Source organism: Heptranchias perlo, chromosome 11 (assembly GCF_035084215.1).
Source record: "Heptranchias perlo isolate sHepPer1 chromosome 11, sHepPer1.hap1, whole genome shotgun sequence".
Taxonomy (NCBI): domain Eukaryota; kingdom Metazoa; phylum Chordata; class Chondrichthyes; order Hexanchiformes; family Hexanchidae; genus Heptranchias; species Heptranchias perlo.
Genome location: NC_090335.1, coordinates 65,719,611 through 65,740,851, shown reverse-complemented (window position 1 = coordinate 65,740,851; position 21,241 = coordinate 65,719,611). Strand labels below are relative to the sequence as shown.

General features: G+C 40.8%; 1 protein-coding gene and 1 long non-coding RNA gene across 2 annotated transcripts in view; one reads left to right on the top strand and one right to left on the bottom strand.

Moving 5' to 3' along the window:
* The window catches only part of LOC137327453 (bromodomain and WD repeat-containing protein 1-like), a 139,787-nt gene extending 121,832 nt beyond the window's left edge, over positions 1–17,955 (bottom strand). The window contains exons 1-8 of the mRNA XM_067993293.1: positions 17,671–17,955; positions 17,510–17,568; positions 17,389–17,418; positions 17,065–17,124; positions 13,838–13,988; positions 7,526–7,624; positions 7,266–7,426; positions 2,190–2,411 (exon numbers count right to left, since the gene is read on the bottom strand). Coding sequence (XP_067849394.1) covers positions 2,190–2,411; positions 7,266–7,426; positions 7,526–7,624; positions 13,838–13,988; positions 17,065–17,124; positions 17,389–17,418; positions 17,510–17,568; positions 17,671–17,719 — 831 coding nt within the window. The 5' untranslated portion in view covers positions 17,720–17,955. The remainder of the gene's footprint in view (positions 1–2,189; positions 2,412–7,265; positions 7,427–7,525; positions 7,625–13,837; positions 13,989–17,064; positions 17,125–17,388; positions 17,419–17,509; positions 17,569–17,670) is intronic.
* LOC137327454 (uncharacterized) lies at positions 17,261–18,355 on the top strand. Its single transcript, XR_010964487.1, has 2 exons — positions 17,261–17,453; positions 18,152–18,355. It is a non-coding gene; the product is annotated as an uncharacterized lncRNA (long non-coding RNA).
* Positions 18,356–21,241: the final 2,886 nt, after the last annotated feature.

The window sequence follows — 21,241 nt, the reverse complement described above, 5'->3', positions numbered from 1 at the left end:
AATCATCTCAGCCCCAGGACATTGATGCAGGAGTTCCTCAGGGCAGTGTCCTTAGCCCAACCATCTTCAGCTGCTTCACCGATGACCTTCCCTCCACCATGTCAGAAATGGGGATGTTCGCTAATGATTGCAGTGTTCAGTTCCATTCGCAACCCCTCAGATAATGAAGCAGTCCATGCCCGCATGCAGCAAGACCCGGACCACATCCAGGCTTAGGCTATAAATGGCAAGTAATATTCGCACCAGACAAGTGCCAGGCAATGACCATCTCAACAAGAGAGAGTCTAACCACCTCCCCTTGACATTCAACAGCATTACCATCGCCGAATCCCCCACCATCAACATCCTGGGGGTCACCATTGACCAGAAACTTAACTGGACCAGCCACATAAATACTGTGGCTACAAGAGCAGGTTAGAAGCTGGGTATTCTGTGGCGAGTGACTCACCCCCTGACTCCCCAAAGCCTTTCCACCATCTACAAGGCACAAGTCAGGAGTGTGATGGAATACTCTCCACTTGCCTGGATGAGTGCAGCTCCAACAACACTCAAGAAGCTCGGCACCATCCAGGACAAAGCAGCCCGCTTGATTGGCACCCCTTCCACCACCCTAAACATTCACTCCCTTCACCACCGGCGCACCGTGGCTTCAGTATGTATCATCCACAGGATGCACTGCAGCAACTCGCCAAGGCTTCTTCGACAGCACCTCCCAAACCCGCGACCTCCACCACCTAGAAGGACAGATTCGAGTATTTTTTTAAATGTTGAAAAGCTAGGAACAGTGGAGGTCCAAAGAGATTTAGGGGCCCATGTACACAGATCACTAAAATGTAATCGCAGGTACAAAAAATAATCAAAAAGGCTAATTCAATGTTAGCCTTTATAACTAAAGAGCTAGAATATAAAAGGAAAGTTTTGCTTCAGCTAGACAAATCCCTGGTTAGACCACATCTGGAGTACCTTGTACAGTTCTGGGCACCACACCTTAGAAAGGGTATATTGGCCTTGGAAGGAGTGCAGCGCAGATTCACCAAAATGTTACCAGGGCTGCAAGGGTTAGATTATGAGGAGAGATTACATAAACTAGGCTTGTATTCCCTGGAATATAAAAGGTTACAGGATGATTTGATTGAGATTTTTAGGATTTTGAAAGGAATTGATAGGGTAGATAGAGAGAAACTTTTTCTGCTGGTGGGGGAGTCTAGGACAAGGGACATTACCTTAAAATCAGAGCCATTCAAGAGAGAAGTTAGGAAACACAAGTTTAGAACTCTTACCCACAAAAAGCAGTAGATGCTAGATCAATTAATAATTTTAAATCTGAGATCGACAGATTTTTGCTAGCCAGGATACGCAGCCAAGGCAGGTGGATGGAGTTAGGGTACAGATCTGCCACAATCTCACTGAATGGCGGAACAGGCTCGAGGGGCTAAATGGCCTACTCCTGTTCCTAGGTTCCTAAGCAGTGCAAAACAACCTTCCCAGCTGGGTCTCATACTGCTATATTCTGAACTCTTGAAATGTGACTCCAGTGTTACAATGTCAATTTTATATTTCTATGATTCGAAAGTGACAGTGCAACTGCACTTTAAAAACAAAAATATTCAAGGTGTTAAGATACAATGATATCTGTCAGCAGAGAGTGAAATAATTTTAAGATTTGTCTCAGTGTATTTGCAACCTGATTTTTAATGTCATCAATCTACTGCACTTGCACTTTTTAAATATAGCAATGCATTTGAAAAGCATGCAGTTATACTGCCTGTTCACATCATTATGAAGGGGATATAATTTTACATACCTACACTCAAATGTAAATGCAGAATGTAGTTTCAGGCTCCTTTACTGTCAATTCGTTTTCTGAATTGAATCAGAATTTGAGTATTGAACAAGAAGTCACTCGAGTTTTAAATGCAAGTAAATGCATACTTTGTGCCAGTGCAAAGCAGAGCTGAGTTCTTTCAGAGGTCAAAATAATCTTGTGATAATTCACTGACATCAACGCGTATGAGAACAGGCCAATACAGCATAATAAAAATCTCAAATACAACACCAAAAGTATAATGGTAGAATTAAGAAGAGTAAAAACCTTTGAAGGCATGATCGACCACAGATCACAGATTTAAGCAAGAAAATTTATACCTATTATTTAAGGTTTCATAAACGTCATATATTTTTCAAATTACCTGTAGAGAGGTAATGGATCCTGTGTGTCCCTGGAGCACAGCTACTGGGGCACATGTTCTCAAGCACCAAACTCGAATCAGTTTATCACAGCTGCCAGCAGCTAGCATAGTGTTCTCATAATTCACAGCCATGTCAGAAATCTCAGTCGAGTGGCCACGTAGGGTGGAGAGTAATCGACCAGTGTGTGTGGCCCAGATCTTCACTAGACAGTCATCAGAGCCCTGGAAGATAATTAATCTGTTAACATGTTGCTTTATAATCTTCTGAATATTGCAGAGCCTTCAAACCCTCCTGTGTACAGCATCACTCAATTTTCCCTCATTTTAATTGAAGTGTACATCCTGCACAATTTTAAGCTACTGCAGTAATGCAACCTACTGCAGTAATGCAATATTTGCATATTAACTAAGACATCTCACAAATATAGAACTTTGCATGCTAAAAATGATACCAGAAAATCAAAAATTTGGTGCAAGAGTAAAAAATTAATTTTGAAAGATTTATTTTTGCCTATAATTTGGAGTTCAAAATCAAACTTTGATTGCCCTTCAGTTCAGAAAATTTATTAGAGGTGTTACAGCCAAGACAAGTGCTAGTAAGGCAAAGACACAAAACACATCTAAATGACAGTTTTGTGGACATCAATGAAAAAAATTTGCAAGAAAATGTGCAAAGAAGCCTACAGATTTCATTCAAAGCAACCAGCTATTGCAAGAATTCCAAAAGAACATGCTTTTCTCTGAAGCCTGATTTACGGTGACTAGAATCCATGAAGTCAAGGGCTGGGTTTGTATATCTATTTTAGGTGTTCAGACCGTCTCCATTAGATATTGTGAATATATCTCTTAAGATATTCTCCGAAACCACAGTCACAGGTGGAACCTGGCAGAGTTCAGAAATTAATTTAGGATTCACTGATGGGAGCTGTTTAAAACAAGAATGACCTGATGTTTAATACAACTGGTCAAATTACAATATAGATTGCATAAACTGAACCAAGCCTCAGAAGTCCTTTTAGAAATGACTGAGCACAAAAAAAAATTGTATTTTTATTACCAAATTCAATTACTTATGTGTAACACATCAGTCACGTTAAATATGAACCCTTAGGTATACCAATGATCTGAAGTAGTAATTTACTCCAAAATGTTAGAACACAATTCAGTTAAATCAAATAACTTGCTTTATCAATGCAACTCACAATATATCAGACAGATTACATATTTTCAATGTTAACAAAAAGTCAACCCATACAACTTAACCAGTTTAGAAAGACCACAGCTCATATACACAGGATTTTATGTACTAAAAATCTGTTTGTTCGAACTTTCACCATCAAATACAACTCTAAGCATTTGAAATTTCAAGACTTGAGCTCCACATTAAAGCAAGAGACAAATTTCTCATATCAATTTTACTCTCATACCGTGTGTGTGTGTGTGTGTGTGTGTGTGTGTGTGTGTGTGTGTGTGTGTGTGTGTGTGTGTGTGTGCGCGCGCGCACGCGCACACACCGACCTCACGGTCTCTTGAGTTGATGCCAATTTTTCAATATAAAAAATATACATTATAGGTTGCTATAAATAGGTGCTCAGATAATGGGTCAACACTTATTTATGAGCTAATACAACAAGAAACAACTCATGTTCTGCCATTTAAGGATCCATCCAAATCTTTCACAAAAATATTACCATAATGAACTTCTGGTGCATCCAAACACAGCAAATTCGTTGACAAATTCACATTTAGGAACAAAATCTTGAAATATTAATCTGTTAGACACTGAATTGATCAGGCTATTTTGGAGTAAAATTTCTTGTACTGAATTATATCCATAGGAAAAGTAACTATCTGAAATATTTAACCTCAATTATTTGTCCAACTTTTGTAACAGCAGCTGATTGTAATTTTAATGGACAGTATCACGCAATTTTGTTATCATTCTCATATGTTGCTTTTATTGAAGAGTTCTTCTACAGCCAGGATTCAACTAAGCCATTATTTCAATCAGCTATACATCTTTTTTCATACAAGTTGGCACCTATCATATCAGTCAGTTGTCGCCAACTCCAAAACTCTCAATTTGCAACATTCCATCTGTAAGAGTAAGATCAATGCTCTTACTTGCTACAGCCACGTCCTCTATACTGTAATTTCTATGGTTCAATGCGATTGGAGTAGATAGCCTCAGCTGAAGAGCTGGAACCAGCACAGGTGTGATGGCCCTTTCACGTTCTAATTTTTATTATTCTACCCCAAATGAGCTTTGAGAACTGTCACACAACATAGACTTGATGAAAAATGATGACAACAAATCCTTTTTTAAATTAAAACTTAAGCCCTGGGGCCCGATATTACCATGGCAGCGGGTTCGCGGCGGGGCATTGATTGGGCGCGTGGGTAACACGCCCGGTGAAATCAGTCTGCCCCGCGCTCAATCGCAGGCTGATTGGATCCACTTACCTCTTGTTCTGGATTCCCCGCTGCTAAGCTGCGCGGCGGGCGGACTGCACATGCGCAGTAAGGTCTGTCAGCTGGAGGAGCTCTATTTAAAGGGGCAGTCCTCCACTGGCTGATGCTGCAAGAAATAGGAAAAATTACAGCATGGAGCAGCCCAGGGGGAAGGCTGCTCCCAGGTTAATGTTGCCTCAATCCAGCTCTTGTTGGATGGGATGAGGAGGAGGGGGAGGGGGAGGACAGAGATCTTCCCCCTGGCGGGCGGGAGGAAGCGGCCTGCCTCTGCCACCAAGAAGGCCTGGCTCGAGGTGGCAGAGGAGGTCACCTGCACCACCAACATATCGCGCACCTGCATACAGTGCAGGAGGTGCTGCAATGACCTAAGTAGGTCAGCCAAAGTGAGTACACTTACTCATTCCCCTCCCTTCCGTCTGCCACTTCACCGCCCCCACCCCACATCTCCTTCTGCACTGCCAACACTACTCTGTCACATCACCCACTCAAACCTCATCCTCATCTTACTCACCTCGCCAGTACTCATCCCGCCACTACCACTCAACCCAATCCTCATACAATCTCACGGCTCTATCTCATACTCACCCTCTCATGCATCTCTTTCACAGTCAGCCTCACTCAACCGCCACTACCTGTGCTGCAGCCACAGGGCATGCATCACATATGTGCCGTAGGAAGCGTAAGGCAAACGTGTCGTGAGCATGAAGGGGATGCACAAGGGTGTTTGAGGGTTTGTCATGGTTTTTACTTATATTTAATTTCTGATCAACTCACATTACATATTATATTGGCACCACTACTGTCACGTCTTTGCGAACCTTGTCTGGGTTGTGCAATAATGCCCTTTCCTGAGGATCACAATGAAGACCCACAACTGATGCTACCCATTGTGTCACTGCAAAGTGGGTGTAGGTGTATTTGCAGGGCTCTTTTGTGCAGACGACTGAGAGACGTCGGCAATGTCCCCGGTGGCACCCTGGGAGGATGCGGAGAAGTTGTTGAGGGCAGTGGTGACTTTGACAGCGACAGGTAAGAAGATGGTGCTCGGGCCAGCCGGGAGCAGCTCGGCATGAAGGAGGCTGCAGATGTCCATGACTACATGTCGAGTGACTCTGAGCCTCCGAGCGCACTGCTGCTCAGAGGTCCAGGAAGCTGAGCCTCGGTCTGTGGACCCTGTGGCGAGGGTAGTTCCCTCTGCGACGCATCTCTGTGGTTGCCCTCCCTCCTGCTGTGCAGGTGGATATGTCACAGCACTGTGTTGTGGAGCTCCACGTGTCAGAGGTAGACAGCATGGCCGGCGAGGCTGGTGATGCTGTTCGCCCTCCGAGGAGGTCATGACTGCAGCTACAGCGGCCCCCAGCCGGAAGATGTACATCTGAGTGGGTCCGCAAGGTAGGTACATGTGTCTGGACACCAGGGTAAGTGTGCAAGTTGGTGAATTTTGTTGTTAGGAGGAGGGTGGTGGAGGCCAAACTTTGTCCAAAGTGACAGAGTGGCCTCCTGCAATGAGTGAGGGTCTCCCTCCCCCTCCTGTCAAATAGACCTTTGCAGCTGCCACAGGCTGATGGCTGCAACACGTCCATTTGAACTGGGAGTGTTTCCCCCACTACGGGAAACAGTCCCAGTTGTTTGCAAAATCCTAACCCTCCTAAAATATCATGTTAATCAGGTCTCTAAACGACCTGAAATACCTAAATAAATACCTTAAGTGGCACCCCGCCGGCTTTAATTGCCGGCGGGAGTCCCACATGCGGGGGCTGCGCGCGCATGTCAGCGCGTCAGTGGGGAACCCGGAAATGGGGCGGGTTGGAGCCGGGCTCCCGACCCGCCCCGGGAATCCCCGATTTTCATAGCCCCCCCACCAGGAACGCACCCGATCGCAGGTGCTAAAATCGAGCCCCTGGTGTCAATGGCAAGTCACCAAAAATCAAGTCAATGAACTATTGTCTGCCAAATAGGGTACAAAATTGAAATTGTTGTAGTTTCTTCTTCGGAGTACTTCACTACTGACAAATACAAACACCACGAATCTGATCACTAAGTTTCATTAATTTGATGAGTATTTTGCTTATGACAAAATTACAATCAGCAGAAATCTATTTAACTCAGCAGCTATGTTGTTTCAGTCCTGGTCTCATTTTATTTTTGCCTTCATAAGAAATGTAATCCTAATTTTAGGTTAATTAACAATTCAACAGCTTTATCAACGACTATGTTCCTTCAAATTTTAGACATTAAAAACAAAGGATTTTCTTTTAAATTTGTATTAATTTATTTCCCTCACTCTACGGTGTCCGCATCATTTTTACATCATGCTCATAGAACTGTCACTCCATTCATCTCTGATGAGGTACATTAAAGCAGCCCAAAATGACACTTCCTTCCTGTCTGAAAAGCATCTGACCTCCCACTTGGTGCTTCGTCATTACAGAATAGCTGAGGTTAGCAATTTAACACATGGGAAAACTGTAACACTAACTTGCATTTACTTTCACCAATGTGCCACACCATTTGATAAGTACTCAACATCGAGAGATAATAAGCAAACAAAATTCAAAGCAGAACACAAAATAAATTTTGTCCTCACAGAAAATCATTACTTACAGTAAAAATCCTGTGTCCAGTGCGATCAAAAGCAACACAGTACACAGAAGACAGATGTCCAAGAATCCTCCGGTGCATCTTTATATGCTGATACGTACTGGCTGGAAAAATGGAACTAAAACATCCACTTCCTGTCAACTGTCTGCCACGGACAATCTCCACTGCAATAATAATTTTGCATAAGGTTGAATTTTATGAGAAAGCTCCAGTATCATCACAGCAGAACTGCACTGATCTCACACCACTGATCTCACACTTACCAACACTAGGCGGACTTCCATAGGTAATGGGCACTTCTGGCGGTCTTCCTCTATGAAGAGCTGCAAAAGCTGAGCCTCTCCATACTACCTGCTTGCAATCTTAAACCAAGAAAACAAGCTTCATTATTAATAAATCTATCAAATTACTTAAGACAAGATACAGGGAGACAAAAGTACAAGTATTTGGGAACACTGCTTTTCTTTTGCTCAATTGTACATTCAAATATCCCAATGGAAATGCTGAAGTTTTTTTTTAATATAGGCCGTAAACATATCGCCTCAGCTAATTTTATGCTGTTTTAAATAACTAATTCCTGATTAACAATTTTATGATGGAGCAGAGCAAGGAGGCCAAAAGAGAGAAAAAGGGTCTTGGCTAATCAAATTGAAAACTACAAGCAAAGGTTAAACACAAAGGCAGTTTACCTTCATTAATCAGGATCAAACAGTCAACACAAATTTTGTCAGATTAACAAGGATGTCACATCAAACTAATAATGCACAAAAACTAATACACAATTATGCAAAAATCAACTCAATATTTTTTGATGGAGTGAAGAATCCTGGTGATCGAGTTAGGTCTGCAGGATGGCAGAAGTTTAAGCAGCAAGACAGCCTGGGGCATTTGGGGGATGCGGTAACAAGCTGGAGGAAGGGGAATAAGGTGTCTAGCTGCTCCTAAACAGCAACAGGGACATAGTCTAATAGCAAATCATGTAACTTTCCCTGCAGTGCTTCGTTTTGTGATTTTGGCAAGTGCTTGCTCTTCAATAAAGCAAGTGCTGTTGTTTTATCAAAAGAACTAGCACTTAACAAAACACATCAGAGTATAGATTTCCAGTTTACCAAGCGCAAAATATGCTGCTATATACCACTCCCAGCTGAATGGTGGGTTAATCACAGGTTCTGAATAAAAATTCTGGATTAGATGGGTTGGCAATGCACCATTTCATATCTTCTAATATGATTAGGTACATGAGAAAAGTACATTGGACTTCAAAAGTTTTACATTTAAGGTTAAAAAAACATACCAAGAAAAACACGTTGGACATTTCAAGGTGCTGAAATTTCTAATAACATACACCAATAATTAACAAGGTTAAATTTATTACTGTTTCACGATACAGGCAACCACCACAAACAATCACAACAGAAAGTATGGAGAACATTTATCAAAAGATATATTTAGTGCACCGATATCAACGAGCTATTGGAAAAGACCTAAGCCTGCTTTAATGCTAAACCAATACACTTGTGTTACTGGATTAAGAGTATCACTAGTGTCACAGCTCAAAATGTTCTCCACATTTGGAAGGAGAAAATATATAATTATATTACTGTAGATTCAAGTGGATATAGCATAAACACTTCATAAGCCTACCACTACACTTTACTGATATTTTAATGAAAATATTGGATGAATTAAAACAAAGTTTATACATATCTCTGCATTAGCAAAGAAAGGTAAATAAAATAGGGAATTTAATTTGTCGAGTGCATTTATTTTTGGGAAAGCTAGCAAACTAGGAGAGTTTTCTCCAACTTCTGAAACACTAATTGAAATTTGTTGAAAGCCTCAGGAGACCACAACTGGTCAAAAGTCTTCATGTAACAATAATACAGGATAGCAAAAACCACTTATGATAAACTAGATAACATTAAGGAACTAAAACCAGAAATTTACACAAGTAGTATTCAAATATGTTTTGAATCTTGCATTTTTAGCTCTGAAATGTTTTTATGACTCTGTAGACCTTGGGTATTGCAGCAATTTCAATAAAGTTGCAAAATGCCACCAAACATTGCATCATGAAGCGAGATTACCCAAATAGTCGCTGCCCCATTCTACTGATGATTCAAGTATCCAAAAAAAAGTGAAGATAAAAAGTTAACTCTTTAAAAGACTGATGCAAAACACTGAAGAATATCAAAGAGGAAATATTTTGATTCCTTTGCAAGAGTCAAAGCTTATTCCTATATAGGATAGAGATTAATGCAACAAAGTACGAGGCAGATCCTGAAATTTCCCAATTCCCAATCCTTTTTGCAGATTAATTTTGAATAAGTATACATGAATAAGAGCATCTCAAAATGAACAAAATAGGCATGAGAAGAACTCTACCATCAGCTCACAATCAGCAATGCCATTACACCTCCAATTCTTTCTTTCCCATTCTTACAGCATTTTGTCCCCAGTCTGTTGCCAATCTTCTATACCTCACAAATTTGTTTATTCACCAAAATCTACTTCTTTTAAAGTTTCAAGTTAGTTTTCAGGGAGTAATTTTGAAACATTTTCCTATAACAAAGTTTTGCAACCACCCCACCACCATAAACATTTTGCCCAAGAAACAAAAAAGGAACTACCAATAGCAAAAGTCTTGAATGCCATAAGAATTTTTTTACTGAAAATGAATGAAACAAACATGTCTATGGTGTAATATGAATCACAAAGACATATGCCAAACTCAATTCTGTGCTAGTTAGATAATTTTAGCCAGAGCAGCAGTGAGGCACAACAAACTGGCCTCAGTGTCTTTAGATTAGGAATGGAGGATTTTTTTATATAGGTTTGCCACTCCTGTTCACTGTCCCAGCTTAAAATCAGGTACCTCAGCAAAGACCAGGGACTAGAAACTTCCTGGACTGCATGGCTCAATACCATACCCACAAAGTATATATCCAGTGAACTACCATAGAAATCAACTCAACTACCAGTCAGGGTACTTTATTAATGCTCAGGTCATTATATGGCTCATTTTATTGGTGATATTTATTGTAAAACATTATTCACATGACAGATTTTCAATCATTGGGATAAAACACCCAAAAGCATATAACCTGAACCATGGCAGGAAACAGCAGAAACAGGATATACTGAATGCTGATTTAAAGGTTACTTACATAGCTTGTCAATAGCTAAAATGAAAATAAGGAAATACCATATACACAAATTAATCAGAGTTTAACAGGACCACAGTTATCTTACAGTGACAAGCAGACAAAATAACTTGTACTATTTTGGAAAAGCAGGATAAAGTCAATTAAATGAGGGAAGGGATTAGAGAAACCCAAGTCCTTTTTTGGGGGTGGAGGAAAGAGAAGGAGATAGAATGGTCGATAATGAAGTTATAAAAGCAGGACAGCATGAGAGAAATTAGATTTTAAACCAGTTCTGCATTTACATGTAAATAATTATACCATGTTAATCTTCCAGAGGAACAATATGTAGCTATAAATATTGTGTGTCTTCTTTAATTTCTACATGAGGGGAACACTGCATTAAGCAATCAACATCCTGAGCTGCCAATACACATCACTTGCAAAAGCAGTCCCAAGAGAGGGAGAAGATAGAATCCTGGAGGACCACTACCTCCCACACGTTGGATCAAATGTACCATTTAAAAATAAACTCAGTGCAAGAACAGAAGTATGGAGGCAGACAGTTCATTTTTGATAGCCCAAGCCAAGACATATAATTGAAACACTTGACATCATCTAGTATTTGTGAAGATGACTTCCCAAACGTCATCAGAAACATATATACTAATCAAATGACCAAAGTGCTTCATCTATTTCCCGGATGGCTTTGTGTACATAAAGTAGCACGAAGCTAGACAAATCAGGTTGCATCCCTAGTCTGTATGGCAGCGGTTGGAGGAGGGGGGAGGGGGGGGAATAGAAAGTGGAGGAGGGGAACGCTAGGGAACTATAATTTTCTTTTGTAGCCCTGGGTTGGAGGGGGGCGGTTGGGAAAGGGGTAGAAAGAGGAAAAGAAACTCAATTAAGATTTCCACCCCAGATCACCATCCAGCATTCTCTGCTGGAAAGTAACTAACTTGCATGGTTGCTTCAAATCAACTTGCTATGTAGGCAACTATGCTTGTTGGCAAATTTAACCTAAAAAATGGACAGCCATTAATATATTTGCAACATAAAGCCGCTGCACACAGATTCCTTCAGCCATTGTCACCAGTTCATAGCATGCCTCAATTTAGCAGCTAAGAAAGTACTTTTTAGTCTGGGCCAATAAAGTGTCATTGGGCAATGTATCCAGAACAAATGTAAGTGCCCTCCCGCTCCAATGGGAAGACACCACTAATAGATGACAAACAACTTGTACAAACTAAAAGTCCATGCAAATAAAGTTAAATCACAATTTGATTGATAGACAGTTGACGTTAAGGTGCTCTTTTCCAATTTAAAATTTGCCTTAAAAATGTTTAAACTACCAGCAAGCAGAGCCTTTTGTTGAATGTACTAACATCTGGTTACTGTACATTCAACACATGCTCACTCGCCAGATAGGCAAACATCTAATGTGTATACTATGTTCAAGAGATAACAAGCAGAAAGCAGTAAATCTAATTTAAGTCAAAACATTCCCCCCTAAAATTAGGATTCTGACAGAGAAAATAGTGCATAGAATATAATCAACTTCATAGATATCACTTACTTAAACAACTTGCATTTATATAGCACCTTTAACGTAGGAAAATGTCCCAAGGCGATTCACAGGAGCGTTATCAAACAAAATTTGACACCGAGCCACATAAGGAGATATTAGAACAGGTAGAAGTAGGTTTTAAGGAGCGTCTTAAAGGAGGAGACAGAGGTAGAGAGGCGGGAAGGAATTCCAGAGCTTAGAGCCTAGGCAGCTGACAGCCCAGCCAACAGCCCAGCCAACAGCCCAGCCAACAGCCCAGCCAACAATGGTGGAGAGCTGAAAATCGGGGATGCACAAGGGGCCAGAACTGGAGGAGCGCAGAGATCTAAGCGGGTTATAGGGCTGAAGGAGGTTACAGAGATAGGGAGGGGCAAGGCCATGGAGGCATTTGAAAACAAGGATGAAAATTTTAAAATCGAGGTGTTATTGGACCGGTAGCCAATGTAGGTCAGCTAGCACAGGGGTGATGGGTGAACGGGACTTGGTACAAGTTAGGATACGGGTAGCAGAGCTTTGGATGAGCTCGAGTTTGCAGAGAGTGAAAGGTGGGAGGTCAGCCAGGAGAGCATTGGAATAGTCGAATCTAGAAGTAACAAAGGCATGGATGAGGTTTTCAGAAGCAGATGAGCTGAGGCAGGGGTGCAGACAGGCGATGTTACGGAAATGAAAGTAAGCCGTCTTGGTGATGGAGAAGACATGAGGTCGGAGGCTCAGCTCAGTCAAATAGGACGCCACTGTTGCAGTCAGGTTCAACCACAGACATTGGCCAGGGACAGGGTTGGAGACAGTGACTAGGGAACGGAGTTTGTGGCATTATCACCACTGGCCAAGTGAGACAGATAGGTGTCAAGTGATAGTTATTTTACTGACCAGTGGTGTGAAATATTTTATTGCTGTGAGATAGTGAGCTGATGAAGCAAAGATCTATATATATATATATATATATATAAAATGGGATTTGCATTCAAAATAATGTGCATTTAAAAGAAAATTTAACACCGAATTAAAGAAAAAAAAAGAACTGGGATTCTGAAAAAGTGCACATTTAACCAGTATTTGCTTTTAACTGATGAAGGAAGTTGACTTCAGTATTAATTCATTCAACTGCAGGGTCAACAGCAGTCAAATTGGCAACACAGCACATCCAACCCAAGAACACATGATGGCTAGTGGGCAGACTATAACAGTATACAACACAGTAAAATTGAACAAAAATAATGAAAATTACAGAGCTAAATTAGCAGCAACCTATAGTGGTCATTTAAATTAAAGGAAAATAACCAATATCTGTATTTTCTTAAAGAGCTATCCTGGTGCTCAAGTCCTCTGTCCACTGACTAGCTGAGTCATAAAGTTCCAGGTTCAATCTCCGGTCTGTATTGGGCTTACTGATCCAAACGTGGCACCAATGCGGTTGCGACAATTGGATTTAGCATTCATTAGTTAAGAAGAAGATCGTCCAGGGTTTCTGCTCCCAATCTGCTATCCAGCTACTGCTGCTGGGAGTGTCCGTGTGTGGACATCGGGTGAAGACAGGATTGGGCTCAGCTGTGAAACTCCTAGTCAAATAGGTTGTTAAGTCTCTCATAAATAATGGCTACTTGGGCATGCTACAGAACCCTTGAGCATTATGATGCTGAACTTAGCACAGAAAAGAGTGAGTGGTACCTTAATAACTGGACACATATCTGCATACAATAACTCCAGCTCTTTAGATTTTTACTAAACAGTACAATTGCTATTAAAATGACTATTACTGGCTGCAGCCAAGCAGCCAATTAACTAAACAGTATTCCTATTTCTAGGCAATAATATAGTCCAAAATCACATTCAGTACATCATGGGCAGTTAACCAGAATCTATACCTTTTGCAGTTCGAAGTAGCGACTGTCGGCCTGCACCAAGTAGGGATTGTACTCCAGACACACTTGGAGGAACCTCCTTATCTAACAGTGTGCCAATTCGCTGGCATATCTGAAGCAGATGATCAGGGAGCACATGCTGATTTGTTAAAACCTAGCATAGAACAAAATAACAATCTAAGGTTAAGTTGAAGTAGGACGATGATACAACAATCTGGCGTAGCGTACCATGATTTGGGAGATCCACCACAGTTTACATGCTAACCCCGTTCATCAGTCATAATCTAGCTTCATACGAACATAAGAAATAGGAGCAGCAGTAGGCCATATGGCCCCTCAAGCTTGCTCCGCCATTCAATAAGATCATGGCTGATATTCAACCTCAGCTCCACTTTCCCGCCCAATCCCCATATCCCTTGATTTTCCCCTAGAGTCCATAAATCTATCTATCTCAGCCTTGAACATATTCAGTAACTCAGCATCCACAACCCTATGGGGTAGAGAATTCCAAAGATTCACAACCCTCTGAGTGAAGAAATGCCTCCTAATCTCAGTCTTAAATGGCTGACCCCATATCATGAGACTATGCCCCCTAGTTCCAGACTCTCCAGCCAGGGGAGACAACCTCTCAGCATCTACCTTGTCAAGCCCCTTCAGAATCTTATATGTTTCAACAAGATCACCTCTCATTCTTCTAAACTCCAGAGAGCATAGGCCCATTCTATTCAATCTCTCCTCATAGGACAACCCTCTCATCCCAGGAATCAATCTAGTGAACCTTCGTTGCACCACCTTTAAGGCAAGTATATCCTCCCTTACCCTTAAATAAGGAGATCAAAACTGTACACAGTATTCCAGGTGAGGTTTCACCAAAGCCACATACAATTGTAGCAAGACTTCCTTACCATTGTACTCCAACCCCCTTGCAATAAAGGCCAACATACAATTTGCCTTCCTAATTGCTTGCTGTACCTGCATGCTAACTTTTTGTGTTTCTTGTACAAGATCACCCAAGTCCCTCTGGACACCAACATTTAATAGTTTCTCATCATTTAAAAAATATTCTGTTTTTCTATTTTTCCTACCAAAGTGAATAACCTCACATTTCCCCACATTATACTCCATCTGACACCTTCTTGCCCACTCACTTAACCTGTCTATATCCCTTTGTAGACTGTGTCCTCCTCACAGCTTACTTTCCCATCTAGCTTTGTATCATCAGCAAACCTGGAGACATTACACTCAGTCTCTTCATCTAAGTCATTAATATAGATTGTAAATAGCTGAGGCCCAAGCACTGATCCTTGCGGCACCCACTAGTTACAGCCTGCCAACCTGAAAATGACCAGTTTATCCCTACTGTCTGTTTTCTGTCCGTTAACCAATCCTCTATCCATGCTAATTTATTATCCCCAACCCCATGAGCCCTTATCTTGTGTAACAACCTTTTATGTAGCACCTTATCGAATGCCTTTTGATAATCCAAATGTACTACATCCAATGGTTTCTCTTTATCTAACCTGCTAGTTTCATACTCAAATAACTAATAAATTTGTCAAACACGATTTTCCTTTCATAAAACCATGTTGACTCTGCCTGATCATATGATTTTCTAAATGCCCTGTTACCACTTCCTGGATTCCAGCATTTTTCCGACAACTGAAGTCAGGCTAACTGGCCTGTAGTGCCTTGTTTTCTTAAATAGTGTGGTTACATTTGCTACCTTCCAATCCGCTGGGACCGTTCTAGAATCTAGGGAATTCTTCCAATTAGGAAGTTTGCATTTTCAGGGGTAGCAGAGATGTACAGCAGACATGAAGCAAAGACACTGCACTTAGAAACCCTGTCAGCACCTCAACATGATCTGGAGATGTCGGATTACCTGTCTGCTCAGCTAGAGTTCAGGATGTGTGGCCCAGAAAAAACAGTAATCTTTAAATATGTAAATACACAACTCTTCATGAATTAACTTTTAGACACACACATCCACCATCTCAGAGAAAATGACATCCAGTGGACAGAGAGCAGAGTGGCACAATGACAAAGACTAGGCAGCAAGAGACAAACCACAGGCGTAGAGGGTCTAAATCTTCATCTCACTGTGAGCAACACCTTGGGACAAATAATTATTGATCTAAAAGAAGACTACAATGTAACTCGGGGAGGTGAGGGGGGGGGGGTGGAGACTGGATAACGAGCACAAACCAAATCATGCTTCACTTTCTTAACTTTAGTATAGACAATAAAGTGTGTTGATAACTTTTCTCAGGTCCAAAACCAAACTCTGGTGGAATCAGGTACATTTCCAAGAGATGGCCAAGGATAATCAAAAAATATGCAAAGCCTGTACATTATCCACAGACAAAACCATTTTAAGATGTTTGGAGATTGAGAGCTATTTCGTTAACTCAATGATCAACCTAACACCAAGATTTCAGATGCCACAATTCTGCTGAAATGGAAGGGAGGAAGCTTATTAAAATGCTTTTATGTTTTGTAAGATTTTACAGGTGAAAATGAGGCAGATGACAATCGTTTCCAATTTAAAAATACAATATGCTGAAATGCACAGCAGTTGCATCAACATCTGGTGGAAAAAGCAGGTTGACGATGTAGGTGGGTGCTCTTCATTACAACTGCCATTCAAAACTTTAACTTGTCTTTTCTCTTTCCAAACCAGATAGACCTACTGTACACTTCCAGCATTTTCTGTTTTTATTTTAGACTGCCGGCATTTTATTGCCTCCCACATCCCCCCAAATTTCCATCATTTTGTTTTTTTAAAAAAATCTCTACCCGATCTGACATTATTTAGCTCCAAAACTGTCTAGTTTGGAGCATGCGCAATATAAAGGAACATTTTTTTCTCTCCGCCAATCAGCGATAGGTTCACTAAACTGCACCTCGCCCCTTGCCGATGAAAGCGGAATTGTGATTGGGTCGCGGCCAATTATGCAAAGTGATTACGCCATCGGATTGACTTGCTCTAAACCACGCCCCCTTCGAGATAAAAAAATGCAATAAATTTAGTCACCGACCATTTATCAATTTTAACACCTTTTACCCCAAAATAACCCCCAAAATTAAAAATTACGAGAAATGAAGGAGGAACACTATTTATTTAATTTTTTAATTAAAAATTGTTTTCCCCCCCGATATAAAATTCTGGAACAAAACTTTTCTCCCCTTTAACATCAATTATCTCGACATTAAAATTAAAAATTACTTACAAAGTTTTCATAGCTTCTGTGGTGTTCGTTGCCTTCCCAGTCTATTCGCTTAGGGAGCAGCTGGAGAAGGGAAAAAAAGCGGGGGGGGGGGGGGGGGGGGGAAGATTGGAAGGGGGGGGAAAGATTTTTAAAATGTGTTAAGTCTTTAAATATCTACCTCAGGTGAGGGTTTTTTTTATTAATGCAGAGAGGGGGGAAAAGAACCGTCAAATCAGATAGCATTAGAGTGACATAAGAGGCCGAATAGGAGCAGCAAACAGAGTAAAGGACAGAGAGGCAGCGAGAGGACGAGCTGAGCAGCCGCTGCCGTCCGCCTATACGCACCTCGTTCTCCTCCAGTTCCTGCACCAGCACCTGCGAAGGCAAAAGAGATTATTTTATTATTCAGTGTAATTATTGAAGATTTTTTTTTGTTGAAATTATTAAATACATAAAATCCACTCACCTCCGCGGACTTTTGGCAAGGACCCGCCGAGAGAAAGCGAGCGATTAGGAAGTAGAGCTCTGAAGGGAGAAAGAGAAGAGGCTTTTATTCTTCTAGAACATCGTCTTTTAAAATAAACTGTTGTGGTGTTGAAGTTTCTTTTTCCTTCATGTTTTTCTTACCTGATTCTAATGGAGAGACTTTGGGAGAGGTAGCAGTTGTCTCGGCCATTTTTTCCTTAATTTTTTTTAATTATATACTTGGATTTCAGTAAGGGTTTTTAATACATGATTTTTTTGTTTGTAATCTTTATATGTATTTTTTTTGGAATAAAAGATTATTTTTTTTAGTATGTGTTTTAAAAAAAAATTGTCCCGCCGCTGTTTGTCTCAGCCCCGGGCCCGGCCGCCTCCGGTCTCTTTAATCAAGATTTTCGGTCGCCATTGAGTGAGTGCTGAGGCCTGCCTCAAATCAGCCGTACACATGCGCGTAGGGAAAAGAGTCCCAAACAGTAGAATGAAGGGGTAGAACGAGGAAGTAAATAGATATAGCGCGGGGGGAGGGGTGGAAAATGTACCCTTTTAAGTTCTGGAGATATGGATAGTAGTAAGTACAGGGGAGAAAAAGTAGTGATAATTTAGAGACTTTTTTTCGAATACCAAGGTGCAGATTTTAGGATGGAATAAAATGGAGTCGTGAAGCTATATCGATCCGCTGCGTTCTTCGTGTGACGTCACCACAAGATGGCGGTGCCGGGCTGAAGGCGGTTGGAGTCACGGTGTTGTTTCACCATTTAAAAAGGTTGTTTCGCTTGCAGCCGTTTTAATACGTTTGTTAAAAAAAAATAAAGTGGTGGTGTTAAATGATTGTGACCGTGAGACGCCGTCTGTTTATAGTGCAGTTGATTTCGGGCGAACTTCCCTGACCTGGCACCCTTCAGGCATACTGAACGTTTCGAAGCGGTTACTCCACTTAGTGTTTGCTTAAAAAATAAATACTCAAATTGTAAAGTGTTGATGTAAGAGGATATTACTCTATCCCGTATAATAGCAATTATTTAGTAATTTCGCTTCTAAAAGAGGTTCTTGCATTTAATATCTTTACCACTTACCAATATCATTGCACCTTTTCTCTGTCATAGGGAAATTATTATTTTGCTGTTGTCACACAGTGTACTGTAACAGGAAACCTGTGTCCTAAAGACTTCTCAAAGTACTAATCCTTTCCTATTATTGCTCAGTTTTTATCAGCAGAGCCCAATTGTTAAGGGATTTGGTATTCGCCCCTCCTTGGGTAACTTTTGTCATGTAATAGAGTTCATGATTGTCATTTCTGAAATTACATAGAATTTACAGCATAGAAACAGGTCATTGGTTCCAACTGATCTATACTGGTGTTTATGCTCCATGGGAAGCTCCTCCCACCCTAATTCATCTAATCCTATGACACAAAGGTAGATAGGAAAGTAAGTTGTGAAGAGGACATAAGGAGTCTGCAAAGGGATATATATTAGTGAGTGGGCAAAATTTTGGCAGATGGAGTATAATGTGAGAAATTGTGAATGTGCCCAATGGCAGGAGGAATAGAAAAGCAGTATATAAATGGAGAGAGATTGCAGATCTTTGAGGTTCAGAGGGATCTGGGTGTCCTAGTACATGAATCACGAAAAGTTAGTATGCAGGTACAGCAAGTGATTAGGAAGGCAAATAGAATGTTGTCATTTATTGCAAGGGGAATGGAATATAAAAGTAATGATGTTTTGCTACAGTTGTACAGGGCATTGGTGAGACTACATCTAGAATACTGTGTGCAGTTTTAGTCTCCTTATTTAAGAAAGGACATAATTGCTTTGGGCGGTTCAGAGAAGGTTCACTCGACTGATTCCTTAGGTGAGGGGGTTATGAGGACAAGTTGGGTCTGTATACATTGGAGTTTAGAAGAATGAGAGGTGATCTTATTGAAACATTTAAGATCCTGAGGGGACTTGAAGGGGTAGATGCTGAGGGGATGTTTCCCCTTGTGGGAGAGACTAGAACTAGGGGCCACAGTTTAAAAATAAGGGGTCTCCCATTTAAGACAGAGATGAGGAGAATTTTTTTCTGAGGGTCATGAGTCTGTGGAACTCCTTCCCCAGGGAGCAGTGGAGGCAGGGTCATTGAACATTTTTAAGGCTGAATTAGATAGATTTCTGATTAACAAGGGAGTCAAAGGTTATAGTAGATGGACAGGAAAGTAGGACTGAGGTCACAGTCAGATCAGCCATGCTCTTATCGAATGGCCGACTCCTGCTCTTAATTCGTATGTTCTATCAGCATATCCTTCTGTTCCTTTCTCCCTCATGTACTTATCAAGCTTCTCCTTAAACCCTCTTCACCTCAACAACTCCATGTGGTAGTGAGTTCCACATTCTAACCATTCCCTGGGTAAAGAAGTTTCTCCTGACTTCCTTATTGGATTTATTAGTGACTATTTTATATTCATGATTTCTAGTTTTGGACTAGGAAAAGCTGTACTAAATATATTGCAAAGGGGTATGCCCCCATCTTAAAACCTAACTTGCCATAAAAACCTGTTTTATTATAACTTTAAATAAGTTGACATATTTTTGATCAATTCTGTCATTTTTAACTTGGTATGTGCACTGGTACTGATTTAAAGGAGTGTAACTGAAGACCCTGAATTCATTTTATTAAACACATGATGCAGCATACTATGTGTTAGTTTAAGTTCCTTCTCCTTTCCAGACCATTATCACCAGTGATGTTCAAGGTACTGCTACTTAAACAAGAATATTTTAAAAATTAGCCAAAATGAACAGAAGAGAAAAAAAGGAAATTAAGGGTTGCCATAATTCTTGAACAATCTTGATTTTTTTTTTAAAAAGGGTTCTGACAAGATTCTCAATCCCAAGCAAAATGAAGTCTGCAGGAATAAATATGACAACGACATAACTGGTTTGCCCAGGTTGATCGATAGTTAATACTGGAGTACCATAGGCTTATGTACATATGTGGAAACAGCTAAACACAGAGTTATTTTGCTTCTATTTTACCGCAACAAAAGTATCTTAACTTCTACTTCAGCTCAGAAAAACAACCTTTCCTGGAATTATATTTTAATTTCTCACCACAGCCATCCTTCTGGCTTTTCTGAATGGGCTGACAAATTTGTGCAAAATTGTGAACAGATCTCTGCTAGTTGGGTTGAAATTCATTGAAACCTGATTTCACATATTTGATCTTCATAGCCAGAGCTATTGGTATGGCCTGGATTAAATCTTGGGATTCAAGCAAAGTTTAGTTCATAAAATAAAAAAAGAAATAAACGGCAGGTCCATCAGCATCTGTAGTAATCTCAGGATTGCTACCAGTGCCACGGGCTAGTCAGAGTAGGAATGACAGGATAGCTGGGATGAATACGTGGCTTGAGAGATGGCAAGAGGGAGGGATTCAAATTCCTGGAACATTGGAACCGGTTCTGGGGGAGGTGGGACCAGTACAAATTGGACGGTCTGGATCTGGGCAGGACTGGAACCAATGTCCAAGGGGGAGTGTTTGCTAGTGCTGTTGGGGAGGGTTTAAACTAATGTGGCAGGGGGATGGGAACCGATGCAGGAAGTCAGTGGGAAATAAAGTGGTGACAGAAACAAAAGGCAGTAAGGGAAAGTGTACAAAACATGACCGGACAGATGGTCTGAGAAAGCAGGGCAAAGGCCAAGGGAAGTCTAGATTAAACTGCATTTATTTCAATGCA